Source organism: Vulpes lagopus, chromosome 17 (genome assembly GCF_018345385.1).
Source record: "Vulpes lagopus strain Blue_001 chromosome 17, ASM1834538v1, whole genome shotgun sequence".
NCBI classification, from domain to species: domain Eukaryota; kingdom Metazoa; phylum Chordata; class Mammalia; order Carnivora; family Canidae; genus Vulpes; species Vulpes lagopus.
The window spans coordinates 18,954,769-18,973,966 of NC_054840.1; the positions used below are offsets into that span (position 1 = coordinate 18,954,769).

The following is a 19,198-nucleotide window of genomic DNA, read 5'->3' on the forward strand; positions in this document are numbered from 1 at the left end:
ACAATTGACCAAAAATCTAAATTTGTCAATTGAAGAAAAGCATTCATTCTAAGAGAAATATATTCCCAGCTCCAATCTAAACTAAGAAGCTTACAGAATACTGTTGGAACCTGAATACACCTTTGTCTAACATTCGAAAATTGCATGATGCCTTTGAGTCACACATCTACTGATCTAAAAAACACTGGGGATTATTTCAAATCTTGTTGGGTAGAAGCTCGAATGTTTCAGAAGAAATAAAGGACTATTCCTAAACATTGGCAAAGTATTTCCATTACAAAAAGTATGCCTGTGTCCCAAATACGTTTTTAAACCAGAAATAATGACGTGTGTGAACATTTAGCTAGACTTAATTCCTTTCACCTACATATCAACTCAAACGTGTCCTTTTGTCTCCTATTCTAAGAGATTTCCTAAGGTAACAATACTGCTGTAACTTTGGGTATTTTTTAAAGGTCTGGCCAAATTATGAATGTCTTTGACCACCCTAAAACTAAGTAAGCAAGCACTGGATTTTAACCTAGAAAAGAAAATTATATTAAAATATTCCCTGCTGTCAGCTGTTACCCATGACCTCTGTTGAGATGTTCACAACAGAGGTCACAGGCTCCCCAACCCCTCCCAAAGAAAAGGCAGCGGGAAGCCACAGACACTGACTGCATTATTCTTAATCTGTATTGGAATCTACCCCATGACCCGAAATCGTAATTCTATATAAATCCACCAAAATTTAGATCAAAAAGAGAAGTGGAAGAGACAGATTTTTAAAAACAGAGCTTAAAAATCTATCCCAGGGTATTAAGCAATTTACCACTAAACTTCCTTTACAAACTCTGTTGTAGTTTCAATATTAAGAACAGTCTCAAATGTGTATGTTTTACCCAAACAAGGGCATCAGCTTTCTTCTCTTTAAATTAGGGTTCAAAGACATTATTAGGGACTAACTAGGCCATAATTAAGAATTACATTAGAGAAAGATACATTTTATTAGACTTGAATACTTCCCAGATCAAAAGCTACACCACCATTAGGGCATTCTCAGCCCAATACATCATTTCCTTTGAGTATCTTGGAATCAGAAAAGTCAGCTGCTCACAAAGACAATAATCTGACCACCTTCAAAATCAATCAACATTTAATTCTAACTTAATAAAAAAAGCCACACCAAATTTTCGTACCACCTTACCATATCATGCAAACTGGACTGCCAAACACATGAGCAAAGTGAAAGCCAATTTGAATGTGTTAAAATTCCAGAGTCTAGCAATAGAAACATCTTGCATTTTTAGATGGAAAGTGTTTGTTGAACCCGTTGAGAAAGAATGTACTAGAATAAATCATTCCTGTTTTGGTTAGAAACCAGAAGACCTAAGAGTCATATAAATGCTAATACAGAAAGTGAGTTTCGAGTTTGTTCCAGGTCACTGACAGATACAAGGGGCTGGGTAAGATCACAGCACCACACGATTAATACTTTACCTGTTAAGGTTGTGTTTTAACTCCAGTGCTCATTCTACTCATCACCCACCCCCAAGGAAGCACTACACACTACACAGGGTCACTCTTTCTTTAGAGACGTTTGTCCATAGCACACAGACATTTGTCCATAACACTGTACCCAAAAGGCTAAGGGCAACCAGACAATCTCAGAGACTAGGTCTTTCCAAGTGTCTATCAGCTTTTCCTTTCACTCAGGCACCAGACCTGACACTGCTGTGAAAACGACATTTACATGTGAATGCCTGAGTCTTCACCAAAGCCTTGCTGGAAATTGAAAGGTTGAAAGATCTCAGGCCTAAACTCTAATTAATACCCTGCAGGAAAAATAGGACAAGCCTAGCCCCAAGAAAAATTCTACATAAAACCAGGGACTCTATCTTGTAGTGTTTGGAACTCTGGGAAAGAAAGCAGTCAAGCTTCCTTGGGATTTTGGCATCGGTCTGAACACCCACAAGACCATCAGAATTAAATCAAGTTGTCAATGAAACATGCAGTTGCAAGAAAGCAAAAATTCTTATTTTCAATTCCACATTCCCAAGACAAGACACCCGGGGCCAAGATGTTCAGTTGAAACAAATGGCATTCACAACAAAGACAACCTTTGCGAGCTTGGATAGCACTCTGGGATTTCCACACTTCCTGGGGCCAAAGTGGAGCCAAAGATAACTAAAGGTTAAGGTGATCTAACACCACCCAAAATTTCAACAAAAAAATGCTAAATCTTGGAGCAGCCGATCACAAGCAGGGGAGGGAAGTCAAAGGGCTACTTGCCAGTGGCTAAACCAGACCAGTACTCATCAACCACGATTTTCTAGGACATCTAAAGAGCCTTTAAAAATCAAGGTCACCAGTCAGTCCCCTGTCCCCCCTTACCACCCTGCTTTTTCTAAGAAAATGCTTGCAGCAGCTTCCCATCAGCCTGCCTGCGCTGGGCAGTGCCAAGATGAAACTTTTAAACCTTGAGGGAGGTGGGAAAGTCAGCCAGCCAGACGCTGGGCTAGGAAAAGTGGAGAGAAGGAGGGAAAGAGTCAAGTTTCAAAACAAAGGCTCCACAAGGAACTGAACGTCAACCCCTCCCCACTCCCTAGCCCTCACGCCAGCAGCTAGGCTGGGCCTGGATTTTTCAGGACACAAATAAGTCAGATGTGCCCAGCCCTCGAACGTTCACCGAGGCTTGGCCTGTCACTAGAACATTTGCACAACTATTTGCCCCGCGGGTGGTACTAGCCTGTCTCCCCCCACCTCCTGGCGAAGGGCAAGCTGGGCTCAGAACCCGGTGACTCGCCCAAGGTACCACAGTAGAGCCTCAAGTCAACCCCGTAACCGGCCAGGGCACCCGGGGCATCAGGGTCAGGGCACTCGAGGGGGCCGGGGAGCCAGGGTCAGGGCACCCAGGGGGGCTGGGGCGCCAGGGTCAGGGCACTCGAGGGGGCCGGGGAGCCAGGGCTAGAGCACCTGGGGGGGGGGCGGGGAGCCAGGGCCAGAGCACTCGAGGGGGCCGGGAAGCCAGGGCCAGAGCACCTGGGGGGGGGCGGGGAGCCAGGGTCAGAGCAGGGGGGGGGCAGGGAGTCAGGGTCAGGGCACTCGAGGGGAGCCAGGGTCAGGGCACCCAAGGGGGTAGGGAACCAGGGCGGGGGGAGAGGCAGGGTCAGGGCGCCCGAAGGGGCCAGTGAGCCAGGGTCAGGGCACCCAAGGGGGCCGGAGAACCAGGACCAGGGCACCCAAGGGGGCTGGGGAGCTGGGGTCAGGGCACCCAGGGAGCCAGAGCCAGGGCACCCGAGGGGACCAAAAGCCAGGGTCAGGGCACCCGGAGGGGCCAGAGAGGCAGGGTCAGGGGACGGGCGGGGTAGGGAGGCCCGGGAACCAGGGCCAGGGCACCCAGGGGGGCCGGGGAGCCGGGGTCAGGGCACGAGGGGGGGCCGGGGAGCCGGGGTCAGGGCATGGGGCGGCCAGATCCAGGGCACCGGGGGGGCCGGGGAACCGGGGTCAGGGCACCCGGGGGGGCGGGGAGCCAGGGTCAGGGCACGGGGGGGGGGGGGTGGGGGCGGAGGCCGGGGCTCCAGGGTCAGGGCACGGGGGGGGGGGAGCCGGGGAGCGGGGGTCAGGGCACGGGGTGGGGGGGGGCGGGGAGCGGGGGTCAGGGCACGGGGGGGGGCGGGGAGCCAGGGCCAGGGCACCCAGGGGGGCCGGGGAGCGGAGGTCAGGGCACGGGGGGGGGGGGAGGGGGGCGGGGAGCCAGGGTCAGGGCACGGGGTGGGAGGGGCGGGGAGCCAGGGTCAAGGCACGGGGGGGGGGGGGGCCGGGGAGCGGGGGTCAGGGCACGGGGGGCGGGCCGGGGAGCCAGGGCCAGGGCACCCAGGGGGGCCGGGGAGCGGAGGTCAGGGCACCCGGGGGGGCCGGGGAGCCAGGGTCAGGGCACGGGGGGGGGCGGGGAGCCAGGGTCAGGGCACCCAGGGGGGCCGGGGAGCCAGGGTCAGGGCACCGGGGGGCCGGGGAGCCAGGGCCAGGGCACCGGCGGGTGGGGCCCGCGCGAGGGCCTCGGGGGCCCAAAGGGCGACGGCCCCGGCCGGCCGGAGCCAGGCTGGGGAGGGGGGCGCCCCGCTCTTCGCCGCGGCCCCTACCTTCCTTGACTCCGGGCAGCTTGGACTGGTCGATGGTGACTTCAGCCATGTTGGGCCGGGGTCCCGGCGCCCCTCGCCCCTCGCCGCCCGCCGCCCGCCGCCGGCCCCGAGCGCGGCCCCGCAGCCCCCGCAGCCCCAGCAGCCGCGGCACCGCCAGCAGCAGCAGCAGCAGCAGCGCCCGACGCGGCGCAAAGTCCGTCCGGCAGCGCGCGCCGACCTGGGGGAGGAGCGGCCGCCGCGGAAGCGCTGGCGACAAAGGCGGCGGGAGGGCCGTCCGGGCGCCCGGGCAGGCGGCCCCGCTGAGCCCGCCGCAGCCACCTGCTCCCGCGCCCCCCGCCCCCCGCCCGGATCGATACCCGATCTGCGAGCCCGGAAGTGGAGCCGGGCGGTCCCGTACGGAGGGAGAGAGGAGACAGAAAGGCGGGCGCGCGGGCCGGGCGCGGGGGCGGGGCGGGGCGGGCCTGTAACCGCGCCTGCGAGCCCCGGGAGGGGGGGTGCGGGTCTGTAACCGCGCCTGTCAGCCGCGGGGGGCTGCGGGTCTGTAACCCGGCCTGCGACCAGCTGGGGGTGCGGGTCTATAACCGCGCCTGAAGCCCCGGGGGTCTGCGGGTCTGTAACCCGGCCTGCGAGCCCTGGGGAGGGGGAGTGCGGGTCTGTAACCGCGCCTGCGACCAGCTGGGGCCTGCGGGTCTGTAACCGGGCCTGCGAGCCTTGGGGGCTGCGGGTCTGTAACCGCGCCTGCGAGCCTTGGGGGCTGCGGGTCTGTAACCACACCTGCGAGCCCCAGGGGGCAGCGGGTCTGTAACCGCGCCTGCAGCCCACGGGGGGGCTGCGGGTCTGTAACCGCGCCTGCGACCAGCTGGGGCCTGCGGGTCTGTAACCGCGCCTGGGAGCCGCGGGGGGGCTGCGGGTCTGTAACCCGGCCTGAGAGCCCTGGGGAGGGGGGGTGCGGGTCTGTAACCGCGCCTGGGAGCCCCGGGGGTTGTGGGTCTGTAACCGCGCCTGCGAGCCTTGGGGGCTGCGGGTCTGTAACCGCGCCTGCGAGCCAGGGGAGCGCCGAGGTCCGCGCGGCGGCCGCCTCCCCCTTCTCCTTTGTGCGGAGGGACGCCCGGGGGCTGCGGCCGCGCTGAGCCCCCGCCCCGGGCCCCGCCGCCGTCTGGTCCGAGGGCTCCTGAAGGCCTCAACCAGGGCACGTGGGTCACCCAGAACAGAATCGGCCTCGCCGCCGGGGCTCTGGTTCCGGGGCTGGGATTTCCTGCTGCCTGGCTGTGTCTCAGGCATGCTTTGCCTCCGGGGATTAGAGGAAGGATAACATATGGACGTGGAAAACCTCTGATACAACCTACAGAGCTAGACAACAGCTGCTATGTGGGCCAGTTTACCGAGGAGAGCATTCGCCACCAGCTGGGGGGACTGAGTCATTCATTCATCAAAAACGCAGGACTGTCTACCAACTGTGGAATTAGGTACTAGGGGGTGATAAAACGTGTCTCAGACATTGTCTTACAGCACATCACATACTAGGCTATAATTGTGACATTTTCATCTCTCAAATATAGACATCCTGTCTGTATCTCCTGGCAACGCAATTCTCCCTCCTTTTGGGACACTGTCCTCAGCAGTGGGCTCCTCTCCGGAGCTCGTGCGATCATAGAACCTCCCTCCCACCACCACCACCACCACCACCTACGTGTGTTCATCCAAGGATGGGTGTGTGACTGAGATAGGTCAAGCAGAGTGCTCCCCCAAGATTATAGCTTAAAGAGGGGCAGGTACTTTCTGTTCCCTATGGGGAGGCTTTGCCCTCAGCAGTCGACAGTGAAACCAAACTCCCAACAGAGCAAAGGTAAGAGGAAGAGAGAAACAGGGCATGTTCTGATACCACAATAGCAAGCCGGGTCCCTGGAATAGCTGGGATGCTTGCAGCTCCTTGATTCTGGGATCTCCCTCCAACATCCTCTCAAATTCAAGCTGGTAATTTTACTCTCTTAAGGTTGTAAAAATGGATTTTCTTTCATTCATAACTCAGAGAATCTCAGCACAACAGGCCACAGGGAAGAGGTTTTATTTGGACTGGACATTAAAAAATAGATGTAGGTTAGCAAACATTTAGGAGAAGACTTTCTAGACTAGAAGGTGATGAACTATGGCTCACAGGCCAAATCCAGGCACTGGGTTTCGGGTTTTAATTAATAATTTTTATTTAGGGGGAGAGAGAGAGAAGGGTAGGAACAGGCAGGGGGAGAGGGAGAAAGAGAATCCCAAGCAGGCTCCCAGTGCATAGCCCAACACAGAGCTGGATCCCATACCCCCGAGATGATGATCTGAGCTAAAATCAAGTCAGGCCAACCGAGTGACCCAGGTGCCCCAGCCCACTAGATTTTAATGACTACATTTTATATGCTTAAATGGTTACATTTTAAGTGGTTGCATAAAAACAATGTAATATTTTCAATTTTGTCTTTCAGGTCCCAAATCTAAAATACTTACTATTGGACCCTTTTCAGAAAAAGTTTGTCAACTAGTACTAGGCAGAAAGAGCACTCAGTAAGCCAAATGGTTGAATAGGAAGGTGGCACTATTAGGAAGGTAGTGTTATGGTGATTTTTAAGTTCCTTGCCTTCTAACTTTTTTTAAAAATTATGGTCATAGAGAATATTTATAATAGATATTTTCAGTTTTCCTCTCCAAATCCACTGCCTCTGCTTCTCTCCATGCTCTGCCTGGGAGCTGACATTTATGAATGTATCACCGGAACCTCCTTGCCTTGTGATTCCTGTTGAGTTGGACCAATGGGAAGCATTATCAGAAGATCAAAAGAAGGAAGGAGAGAAATACCAGCCTGTGAATTACCCTCTTCTCACCTTTGTATTAGGCCAAAATTTTGGCCCTACACTGGCCTTCTAATTACAATGCCTGTTCAAAGACTCTTTTCCATGGCTATAGCTCTCTTGGGTCTCTAATAATAACTTTTCCTTCCAGTGCCCCTTCAGGTGTAGGGTTGTAAAGGCTTACCACTTTGCTTGGTCCTTGAACCATTCCCACACCTCTGTAATCGTCCTTCATTATATTCTTTTCAATTAAAGCATGTTGCATACTGCTTCTGTTTTCTGCCTAGACTGACTGATAGGATAAATAAGAAATGCCAAAAGGTCGCTGCTTTGTTTTCCTTAAAAACACCCATATTTCTGTCCTGGAGAAAAATGTATTCAAAGTCATGTCTATTTTTTAGGGCATCAGCTGCCTTCAACAGAAAAAGTAATGAAAAGTGACCAGAAGCCCCTTTCAGTTGCTGGACCAGATAACATGAAAATCCTCCCCAAAATCAGGCTATCCTTCCCTATCCCCACCCTTACTCTATATCTACCCCCCCAACCTGAGCAATTAGAGCTCAGAGTTATAGGATCAGCACTTTCCAGCACAGGACTGAAATGTCTAAATATCTTTTGATTATTTAAAAGAAAATGAATGTATAGTGAATTCCTATATCTAGTTTATGTATTTTAATGTCCTGAAATGTCAGTTTTGCAGTAAGAAGATTCAAAAGATACCTCCCAGAGGAGGTACAAATCCCCAATTTTAAGCAGATCTCAAACAAGCATTCCAGGGCTAAATCGCAACTCAAATGCCACAGGGAGAAATAAGGATTTATTTATAAGATACTATCAAACCACTAATTGAGTGGATTATTATAAATGAGAGTTATACGGCACATTTTCTACATGAAGAGGGTTAATTTGGGAATAACAAAACACGTGGATTGGAAGGGGGAGAGTATGACCATAAGAAGTCAAATCAGAAAACTAAAATATTCAAAAGACAGCCAAGTGGTACTAGATGGCGAACTCCATAAGGTCAGGGATTTTTCACCTGTTTTACTATCCCTAATACTTAGAACAATGCCTGGCACAAAAGGGGCACTCAATAAATGCTTGTTAAATAATGAATATAGCTATCCAATTATAAAAATCCCAAATTAAAAGAAGGCTAAAGGGAAAGCAATATGGTCAAATGAATAAGTCACACTGGACCTTGATAAGGCAAGGAAGGGGACCCACGATGTTACACATGCTCCTAGAAAGACCCCTTCCTTTTCTTGGCACCCAGTGCTTTCTAGAAACTTCACCACCACAGTCGACCTAAGAAAGAAGCCCCCCCCCCCAAATAGGCCATAATTAGAGCTAATTATGCAACTTCCACTAAGTAGACATTGTTAGTCTGCTGGGGCTGTCTTAACGAAATACCACAGCCAGAGTGTTTTAAACAAATTTATTTCTCACAGTTCTGGAGATTAGAAGTCCAAGAGCAAGGTTTTGGCACATTTAGTTTTTTCTGAGGCCTCTCTCCTTGGCTTGCAGATGGCCACCTTCTCACTAAAGCCTAGCTGTCACCTGGGAACATTGTTTTTCCAGCAGCCCTCAACAATTAATGGGTTTCTTCTCGAATGCTTTATACCCCATTGGGCTTGGAGGTGCTACGGTTGTATTCTTTTTTATCTTATTGCCTCTCCTAGAACATACTTACCCCTATTCTTAAATATATCTAGTGTCTCTGAAGCTCATATCCTCAGAATCCCTACATCTCCTGTGGTAGTTATTTACATACCCTTGGGTAACTTCTTGTTCCTTCAAGATGATAGCTTCTTTCTCATTGTGTCCATCATCTGTAACTTGGTGATTTCAATGTCTACATAGACAGTCCACCTCTCTTTACTTGGCTTCCTTATGCCCAGTGATTTTATTACCCCACCCCATCTCCACCAAAAAGTCCCAGGGTCATTAACTAGAATTTGGCATTACTAGAGAATGTGCTCCTTCATCAATCTTGAACACCTCATTCTCCACCTACCGTTTCTATCTCTGCAATTCACTCCTACTAATACCCCAACTCCAACAATTCTCCAACAGCAGCAGAACCGATCATCTCTTTGTCCTGCCACCTCGGCACTGATTCTCACTTCTCCCTATATCCCTACTTCTTTTTTAACTAGTCTATGGCCTATTTTGTAATCACTCCCTGCAAGATACTCTCACTTCCCTTACCTCTGTTTTCCTTTTCCCTACTTGCATGGCAATATCCCAGCCATGGCTAACTGACTATAAATTCTGCATATTGCCCAGACCAATTTATTTCCTATTCCATTAGACATTATTTGCACATCTTCTTCCTTTCTACCTATATAGTCCTTACATCTCTTTACTCTTAGTTCCTTAGACTATTAAGAAAATAAAAATTATTGAAAAGAGGACTTCCAACCTTACCCTCTCCAAATCTATCAGTCCACCTGTCTATTTCTCTATATAAGACTAACATCTTCATTGTGGACTGGATCCTTGGGTGATTTTCAAAAAAATTTATAAACAGAATGGCAGAAATACAAACATGGAAACAGAGCAAGTTGTGGATCTTCCCCCTGTTCCAGCTGTTACCCCTCTGTTTCTGGATGATGAGAAGACCTAGAGAGTTCCAAAGAAAAGAGATGTGGTGTCAGTGGGGGTAGGAGTAATAAGGGGGCTCAAGACAGCACTAAAACATAAGCCAGCCTGAAAGTGTTACTCTTTTAGCAACCATTATGTCTGTGGTTATTCACATCTGCTGAGTATCAGTGGTTTTTTTTTTTTTAATTTTTTTATTTGAGTTCAACTTGCCAACATTTAGCATAACACCCAGTGCTCATCCCACTAAGTGCCCCCCTCAGTGCCCATCACCAAGTCACCCCAATCCCCCACCCACCTCCCTTTCCACTACCCCTTGTTCGTTTCCCAGAGTTAGGTGTCTCTCATGTTTTGTCACCCTCACTGATATTTTCACTCATTTTCTCTCCTTTCCCTTTATTCCCTTTCACTAATTTTTATATTCCCCAAATGAATGAAACTATATAATGTTTGTCCTTCTCTGATTGACTCATTTCACTCAGCATAATACCCTCCAGGTCCTCCACGTCGAAGCAAATGGTGGGTATTTGTCTTTTCTAATGGCTGAGTAATATTCCATTGTATACATAGACCACAGCTTCTTTATCCATTCATCTTTCGATGGACACCGAGGCTCCTTCCACAGTTTGGCTATTGTGGACATTGCTGCTAGAAACATCGGGGTGCAGGTGTCCCGGCGTTTCATTGCATCTGTATCTTTGGGGTAAATCCCCAACAATGCAATTGCTGGGTCGTAGGGCAGGTCTATTTTTAACTCTTTGAGGAACCTCCACACAGTTTTCCAGAGTGGCTGTACCAGTTCACATTCCCACCAAGAGTGCAAGAGGATTCCCTTTCTCCACATCCTCCCCAACATTTGTTGTTTCCTGTCTTGTTAATTTTCCCCATTCTCACTGGTGTGAGGTGGTATCTCATTGTGGTTTTGATTTATATTTCCCTGATGGTAAGTGATGCAGAGCATTTTCTCATGTGTTTCTTGGCCATGTCTATGTCTTCCTCTGTGAGATTTCTGTTCATGTCTTTTGCCCCTTTCATGATTGGATTGTTTGATTCCTTGCTGTTGAGTTTAATAAGTTCTTTTTTTAAAGATTTATTTATTTATTTATGATAGACAGAGAGAGAGAGATAGAGAGGCAGAGACACAGGCGGAGGGAGAAGCAGGCTCCATGCTGGGAGCCCAATGCAGGACTTGATCCCGGGACTCCAGGATCACACCCTGGGCCAAAGGCAGGCGCCAAACCACTGAGCAACCCAGATCTTCGATACTAGCCCTTTATCTGATAGGTCATTTGTGAATATCTTCTCCCATTCTGTAGGTTGTCTTTTAGTTTTGTTGACTGTTTCTTTTGCTGTACAGAAGCTTTTTATCTTGATGAAGTCCCAATAGTTCATTTTTGCTTTTGTTTCCTTTGCCTTCATAGCTGTATCTTGCAAGAGGTTGCTGTGGCCAAGTTCAAAAAGGGTTTTGCCTGTGTTCTCCTCTAGGATTTAGATGGATTCTTGTCTCTGATTTAGATCTTTCATCCATTTTGAGTTTATCTTTGTGTCTGGTGTAAGAGAGTGGTCTAGTTTCATTCTTCTGCATGTGGCTGTCCAATTTTCCCAGCACCATTTATTGAAGAGACTGTCCTTTTTCCAGTGGATAGTCTTTCCTGCTTTGTCAAATATTAGTTAACCATAGAATTGAGGGTCCACTTCTGGATTCTCTATTCTGTTCCATTGATCTGTGTGTCTGTTTTTTGCCAGTACCACACTGTCTTCATGACCACAGCTTTGTAGTACAACCTGAAATCTGACATTATGATGCCCCCAGCTCTGGTTTTCTTTTTCAATATCCCCCTGGCTATTCGGGGTCTTTTCTGATTCCACACAAATCTTAAGATGATCTGTTCCAACTCTGAAGAAAGTCCATGGTATTTTGATAGGGATTGCATTAAATATGTAAATTGACCTGAGTAACATTGACATTTTCACAATATTAATTCTTCCAATCCATGAGCATGGAATATTTTTCCATCTCTTTGTGTCTTCCTCAATTTCTTTCAGAAGTTTTCTGTAGTTTTTAGGGTATCGATTCTTAACCTCTTTGGTTAGGTTTATTCCTAGGTATCTTATGCTTTTGGATGCATTTGTAAATGGGATTGGCTCCTTAATTTCTCTTTCTTCAGTTTCATTGTTAGTGTATAGAAATGCCACTGATTTCTGGGCATTGATTTTGTATCCTGCCACATTGCCGAATTGCTGTATGAGTTCTAGCAATCTTGGGGTGGAGTCTTTTGAGTTTTCTAGGTACAGTATCATGTCATCTGCAAAGAGGGAGAGTTTGACTTCTTCTTTGCCAATTTTAATGCCTTTTATTTCTTTTTGTTGTCTGATTGCTGAGGCTAGGATTTATAATACTATGTTGAATAGCTGTGGTGAGAGTGGACATCCCTGTCTTGTTCCTGATCTTAGGGGAAAGGCTCCCAGTGCTTCCCCATTGAGAATGATATTTACTGTGGGCTTTTCGTAGATGGCTTTTAAGATGCTGAGGAATATTCTCTCTATCCCTACACTCTGAAGAGTTTTGATCAGGAATGGATGCTGTATTTTGTCAAATGCTTTCTCTGCATCTATTGAGAGGATCATATGGTTCTTGTTTTTTCTCTTGTTGATATGATCAATCACATTGATTGCTTTATGAGTGTTGAACAACCCTTGCATCCCAGGAATAAATCCCACTTGGTTATGGTGAATAATCTTCTTAATGTACTGTTAGATCCTATTGGCTAGTATCTTGTTGAGAATTTTTGCATCCATGTTCATCAGGGATATTGGTCTATAATTTTCCTTTTAGGTAGGGTCCTTGTCTGGTTTTGGAATTAAGATGATGCTGGCCTCATAGAACGAGTTTGGAAGTACTCCATCTCTTTCTATCTTTCTGAACAGCTTTAGCAGAGTAGGCATGGTTTCTTCTTTAAATGTTTGATAGAATTCCCTTGGGAAGCCATCTGGCCCTGGACTTTTGTGTCTTAGGAGTTTTTTGATGACTGCTTCAATTTCTTCCCTGGTTATCGGCCTGTTCAGGTTTTCTATTTCTTCTTGTTCCAGTTTTGGTAGTTTGTTGTTTCCAGAAATGCGTCCATTTCTTCTAGATTGCCTAATTTATTGGCGTATAGCTTCTTATAATAAGTTTTTAAAATCGTTTGTATTTCCTTGGTACTGGTGGTGATCTCTCCTTTCTCACTCATGATTTTATTACTTTGAGTCTTCTCTCTCTTCTTTTTAATAAGGCTGGCTAATGGTTTTTCTATCTTATTAATTCTTTCAAAGAACCAACTCCTGGTTTTGCTGATCTGTTCCACAGTTCTTCTGGTCTCTATTTCATTGACTTCTGCTCGAATCTTTATTATCTGTCTTCTTTTGCTGGGTGAAGGTTTCATTTGATGTTCCTTCTCCAGCTCCTTTAGGTGCAAGGTTAGCTTTTGCATTTGAGTTCTTTCCAGTTTTTGGATGGATGCTTGTATTGTGATGTATTTCCCCCTCAGGACTGCTTTTGCTGCATCCCAAAGATTTTGAACGGTTGTATCTTTATTCTCATTAGTTTCCATGAATCTTTTTAATTCTTCTCTAATTTCCTGGTTGACCCTTTTATCTTTTAGCAGGATGGTCCTTAACCTCCACGTGTTTGAAATCCCTCCAAACTTTTTCTTGTGGTTTAGTTTTAGTTTCAAAGCATCATGCTCTGAAAATATGCAGGGTACGATCCCAATCTTTTGGTATTGGTTAAGACCTGATTTGTGACCCAGTATGTGGTCTATTCTGGAGAAAGTTCCATGTGCACTTGAGAAGAATGTGTATTCAGTTGCATTTGGATGTAAAGTTCTGTAAATATCTGTGAAATCCATATGGTCCAGTGTATCATTTAATGCTCTTGTTTCTTTGGAGAGGTTGTATTTAGAAGATCTATCAATTGTAGCAAGTGCCATATTCAAGTCTTCAAGTATAAGTGTTTTATTATCTAAATATGTCTTAACTTTGATTATTAATTAATTGATCTACTTGGCAGCTCCCACATTTGGGGCATAAATATTGATGATTGTTAGGTCTTCTTGTTGGATAGATCCTTTAAGTATGATATAGTATCCCTCTTCATCTCTTACTGCAGTCTTTGGGATAAACTTTAATTTATCTAATATGGGGATGGCTACCCCTGCTTTCTTTTGAGAACCACTTGAATAGTAAATGGTTCTCCAACCTTTTATTTTCAGGCTGTAGGTGTCCTTAGGTCTAAAATAAGTATCTTGTAGACAGCAAATAGATGGGTCTTGCTTTTTTATCCAGTCTGAAACCCTGCACTTTTTAATGGGATCATTAAGCCCATTTATTTTCAGTTACTACTGAAAGATATGAATTTAGTGTCATCATGATACCTATTCAGTCCCTGTTTTTGTGGATTATTTCCTTGGACTTCCTCTTTCTTTTACAGTCCCCCTTAATATTTCTTGCAGAACTGGTTTGGTGGTCACATATTCTTTCAGTTTCTGCCTATCTTGGAAGCTCTTTATCTTTCCTTCTATTTTGAATGAAAGTCTTGCTGGATAAAGTATTCTTGGCTGCAGGTTCTTCTCATTTAGGACCCTGAATACATCCTGCCAGCCCTTTTCTGACCTGCCAGGTCTCTGTGGAGAGATCTGCTGTTAACCTAATACTTCTCCCCATAAAAGTCAGAGATCTCTTGTCTCTTGCTGTTGTAAGGATCTTCTCTTTATCTTTGGAATTTGCAAGTTTCACTATTAAATATTGAGGTGTTGAGCAGTTTTTATTGATTTTAGGGGGTGATCTCTCTATCTCCTGGATCTGAATGCTTGCTTCCCTTCCCAAGTTAGGGAAGTTCTCAGCTATGATTTGTTCAAATACACTTTCTGGTCCTCTGTCCCTTTCGGCACCCTCGAGAACCCCAATTAAACATAGATTTTTCCCTCTGAGGCTGTCATTTATTTCTCTTAACCTATCCTCATGATCTTTTAATTGTTTTTCTCTTTTTTCCTCAGCTTCCTTCCTTGCCATAAACTTGTCTTCTGTGTCGCTCACTCGTTCTTCTATCTTGTTAACCCTTGTTGTTAGGACCTCCAGTTTGGATTGCATCTCATTTAATTGATTTTTAATTTCTGCCTGATTAGATTTAAATTCTGCAGTCATGAAGTCTCTTGAATCCTATATGCTTTTTTGTAGAGCCACCAGTAGCTTTATAATTGTGCTTCTGAGTTGGCTTTCTGACATTGAATTGTAATCTAAATGTTGTAATTCTGTGGGAGAGAGGACTGTTTCTGATTCTTTCTTTTGTGTTGAGGTTTTCCTTCTAGTCATTTGGCTCAGTGCAGAGTGGCCAAAAACAAGTTGTACTTGATAGAAGCGCAAACTCTTCTCACTGTAGCATTCCAGCTGTTCTCTCTTTAAATCTCGGGCTGAATTTGTAGGTTTTCAGGATTATTTGAAAGTTATCTAGGTAAATTGGTGGGGACAGGTGACTTGGGGACCGTACTCTTCCACCATCTTGCCCCGCCTCCCCTGAAATCAGTTGTAATTAGGTCCTATTCTCTTACTGTTTCAAGGATATTACTCCCGAACAGTAATCATTTGTCCTCTCTGGTAAATATTTTCCAACAACATTTGAACATGCTATAATGCTTACACCTTAACAAAAACTTCCTTTGACCTAAAATTCCCCTCTATCAATTACTACATTTTTCTGCACGTTTATAGCGAACTTCTTTGAAATATTCATCTATTCCCATGATCTCCTCTTGCTACTTCCTCATCCTTTCTTGAACCCATTCCAATTATATTTTTTAGGCCCACCATTCCAAAAAAAAAAATTATTACACAAATAATAACCTTCATGTTGTGAAATCCTGAGCTCAGTTTTCAGCCCTTCTGTAATCAACCTATTGTTACTTTTTAATAAATATGACCCAACCCTTCTTTCTTCAAATGTTTTTTTTTTTCCATTTTGTTTCTTGAGTTTGTTTTGTTTGTTTGTTTTCTGTTTTTTTTGGGGGGGAGGGGGGATTATTTATTTTCTGCCAAAGTCTTTTTCACTTAACTGGTCTCTATTCCTAGAAAGCCCCTACCCTTGCCCCATCATCTGACAAATAACTGCAAGATGTGCTTCTCCATTTTTATTCAGATATCTGTTCAAATATCATTTTCTCAGAGAGACCTCCCTGACTTTATCTAAAATGGTAATCTAATCCTTGTCATTCCGTATCTTGCTCACTCTTCTATTTTTCTCTCCAAGTCAATTATCTCTGCAGATATTACATGTGTATTCATTGTGTCCATCCAATCTACCAGGAGGAGTGGAACTTTGTCTATGTGAACCACTACTGTATCCATAGTACTTAGAATAGTGTTGGCACACAGTATCTGCTCATAAAATATGTGTTGAATAAATCATTGGATAAAGTATTTGGTAAAGAATTATTAAAGAAAATCATTTTTACTAGGCTGATCAAACAATATCTTTTAAAAAGTAAAGTTTTTAAAAAAAAATTTTTACTTATTTGAGAGAGACCATTTGCACACAAGTGAGGGGGGAGCAGAGGGAGAATGAGAAGCAAAAGCTGACTCCATGCCAAACAGGGAGCCTGTGATGTGGGGCTCAATCCTAGGGCCCTGAGATCATGACCTGAGCCGAAGGCAGAGGCTTAACCAATGGAGCCACCCAGTAAGCCCTAAAAAGTAACTTTTTTTAAAAAAATGTGTTTTTCAGAAATGAGTTTTAAGAAAAAGCCAAGACCTTAATAGATAGCAGACATAATTAAAAATTTTTAGAGAAACAACTGGATTTAAAAGAAATATCACTTTGCAAAGAGGAATCTTTAGCTTATACCATCTTCTCTTGAAGCCTATGTTTGTTTTAAAGGCCTTTTATTTATTCCAGATAAATTTATTTCCAATGTGGAAAAAAAGAAAAAAAAAAAAAGATTTACACCACTGTCATTTGGGAGGTATTTCCATGGCTGCCATGAGAGTGTAGGCAAAGAACATTGTTGAAGAAAGTGAGTCTATAGGGAGCCAGGGCAAGAGAATCTCATCCATAAGACTTGTCAGGGACTAGGGTAGGATCCTTTACATCCAGGGATATTAAACACACTGGCACAAGTGCTGATTAGTGCAAGGAGCATACAATAAGGAGAAGCATGAACTAACACCACCAATGCAAGTTTCAATAGAATGAGCTATGTAAAAGGTGCATAACCTCTGGGCTCAGTATGCTAGAATTATTATGCTAGGCTTCACAAATTCATATTCATATCAACAAGTATAATGCTGACTTCATAAACTATAAATCTCTCAAAAGCATATTTCTTTTTTTAAAAGGTTTTATTTATTTATTCATGAGAGACAGAGAAAGAGAGGGAGAGACAGAGACACAGGCAGAGGGAGAAGCAGGCTCCATGCAGGGAGCCTGACGTGGGACTCGATCCTGGGACTCCGGGATCAGGCTCTGGGCTAAAGGCGGTGCTAAACCACTGAGCCACCCGGGCTGCCCCTCAAAAGCATATTTCTATATTTTTAATGAACACAGTACAGTTGTGATGAATTTATTTACAATTTGTGAAAATCAGTGAAAGGAACCTCACTAAAATACAATGGGAGTGCCAGGAAGGGGAGCACAAAAAGGGGAGGAAACCCATCATTCAAATCTCAATTATAGGAAGAATCGTCAATTACAGACCCCAAAAGAAGCATAATCAACAAGAGTCATCAGTTACAGGCCCCAACAGGGAAAGATGCACATTGCATCTCTGACAAGAAAATCAACTGCCCTTGCAAGTCAGCCATTGAGAAACCATCATTACCCTGAACTCTTGACTTTTTTCAATAGACTTTCATTTAAAACAACCCCTCCCAACTTCCTTCTTCTTCTCCCTGAAATAACATTCACCTCTTTTGTTTGTGGGACCCGGGCTGTGGTTTTTCCACAACTTATATGTTCCAAATTGTAATTCCCTGCTACTCCTGAGTAAACCCATTTGCTGATAAACTATTTTTTATGTTAACAAAGTAATCACTAAGATTAGCATAACTTTTTATAACTGTGTGTTTTTTTTTCAACCAAAGGTTAACGACAACAACAGAACATTTAGTATGGAGAAAGGTTTTGATTAAAAGGAGAGCTTCAACTCAGAAAAGACTGGAATCTACCTTTAAAGGATGAACTACACTATCCATTTTTTCTGCAGGAGATTCATAATTTAGGAAGCTTTTTCTACATGTGACTTTCCCCAGGATATCTGTAACTGGAAGGGCAGGGCTATAAATTCAAATTGGGAGAAGGAGAAAGGATGAATCTGTGCAGCTTAAGGCATCAGCAATGAAATGGCCTTAGCAGATTCTTGGGTAAACATATCAAGGGAATCACTGTCTCTAACACATTTGTGAATTTCCTCAATATTCTGCTTGGCTATGTGTGGAGAATGGTTGATGTATAAAACGAGTTCAGTGCTAGAGAAAACTATACTAACAGTATAAACATGTGAATGACAAGAATACATATCAATACATATCAATTATGGTGGCTATCTCTGAGGGAAAGAAGTAGGGAAGGTGAGGAAACTGTGCCATAGGTTGTATCTGCAAGAGTGACCACAGCATCATTTCCTGTCACATATGCCCTCCTGCAAAATGACATGGTAGTCCCTATCAAGGTGTGGAGTCTAGGGGATCCCTGGGTGGCTCAGCGGTTTGACGCATGCCTTTGGCCCAGGGCATGATCCTGGAGTTCCAAGATCGAGTCCCACATTGGGCTTCCTGTGTGGGGCCTGCTTCTCCCTCTGCCTCTCTCTGCCTCTCTCTCTCTCTCTCTCTCTCTGTGTGTGTGTGTGTGTGTGTGTGTGTCTCATGAATAAATAAAGTCTTTAAAAACAAAAGGATGGAATCTAATTCTCCTCTGATTGAATCTTGGCTGGACCTGTGATGACATTCATCAATAAAATGCAACAGAAATAACACTCTAAGACTTCTAAGTCTTGGCACTAAGGCAACTTCTGCTTTTATGCTCTGAAAAAAGTCAGTGGACTGGTAAGAAATCTGACGGTCCTAATATATGTTGTCAGAAACTCAGCTAGTTATATAGAGAGGCTATGTGAGTGGGAATAAAGATGCCCAGCCAACATCTCTAGTGACAGGTAATCCCAAGATGTTTGCCAAGCATTTTCTTCAAAATCAGTTGAGACATTTCAGGTAAAGCCATGTGGGACCATGTCCTCACTGATCTTGCCCAGTTTATAGAATATTAAACAAATAAATGAATGTTATTGTTTAAAGCTAATAAGCTTTAGCTAGAGTGGTATACTATGTATCCATAGGTAACCAAAAGACTATGCTTCAACTATTATCTGTGAAGATTCAATTCCTTGAGAAAAGGCCACATATTTGTGACAAATATGGAAAAATATTTTCCTTGAATCTGGTTGTGGTACTTTGGTGACTGTATTATTTTCCATTTTTTCTTTACATAAGAAATTTTGTGTAATTCTTAACTCAAAATTTAAAAACCCATTTAGGCTTGCATTTCTGGTTAGGATAGAGTAAATAGTTCTAACCACAGCCTCCCTCCATATGCAACTATGCAGCTAGAGAAAGCATATGTGG

General features: G+C 45.0%; 1 protein-coding gene across 1 annotated transcript in view; it reads right to left on the reverse strand.

Annotated features, from left to right (window-relative positions):
- The window catches only part of CCDC50 (coiled-coil domain containing 50), a gene marked incomplete at its 5' end in the record, with an annotated part of 74,384 nt that extends 69,549 nt beyond the window's left edge, over window positions 1-4,835 (reverse strand). The window contains one exon of the mRNA XM_041731647.1: window positions 4,122-4,835. Coding sequence (XP_041587581.1) covers window positions 4,122-4,835 — 714 coding nt within the window. The remainder of the gene's footprint in view (window positions 1-4,121) is intronic.
- Between the last annotated feature and the right edge of the window lie 14,363 nt (window positions 4,836-19,198).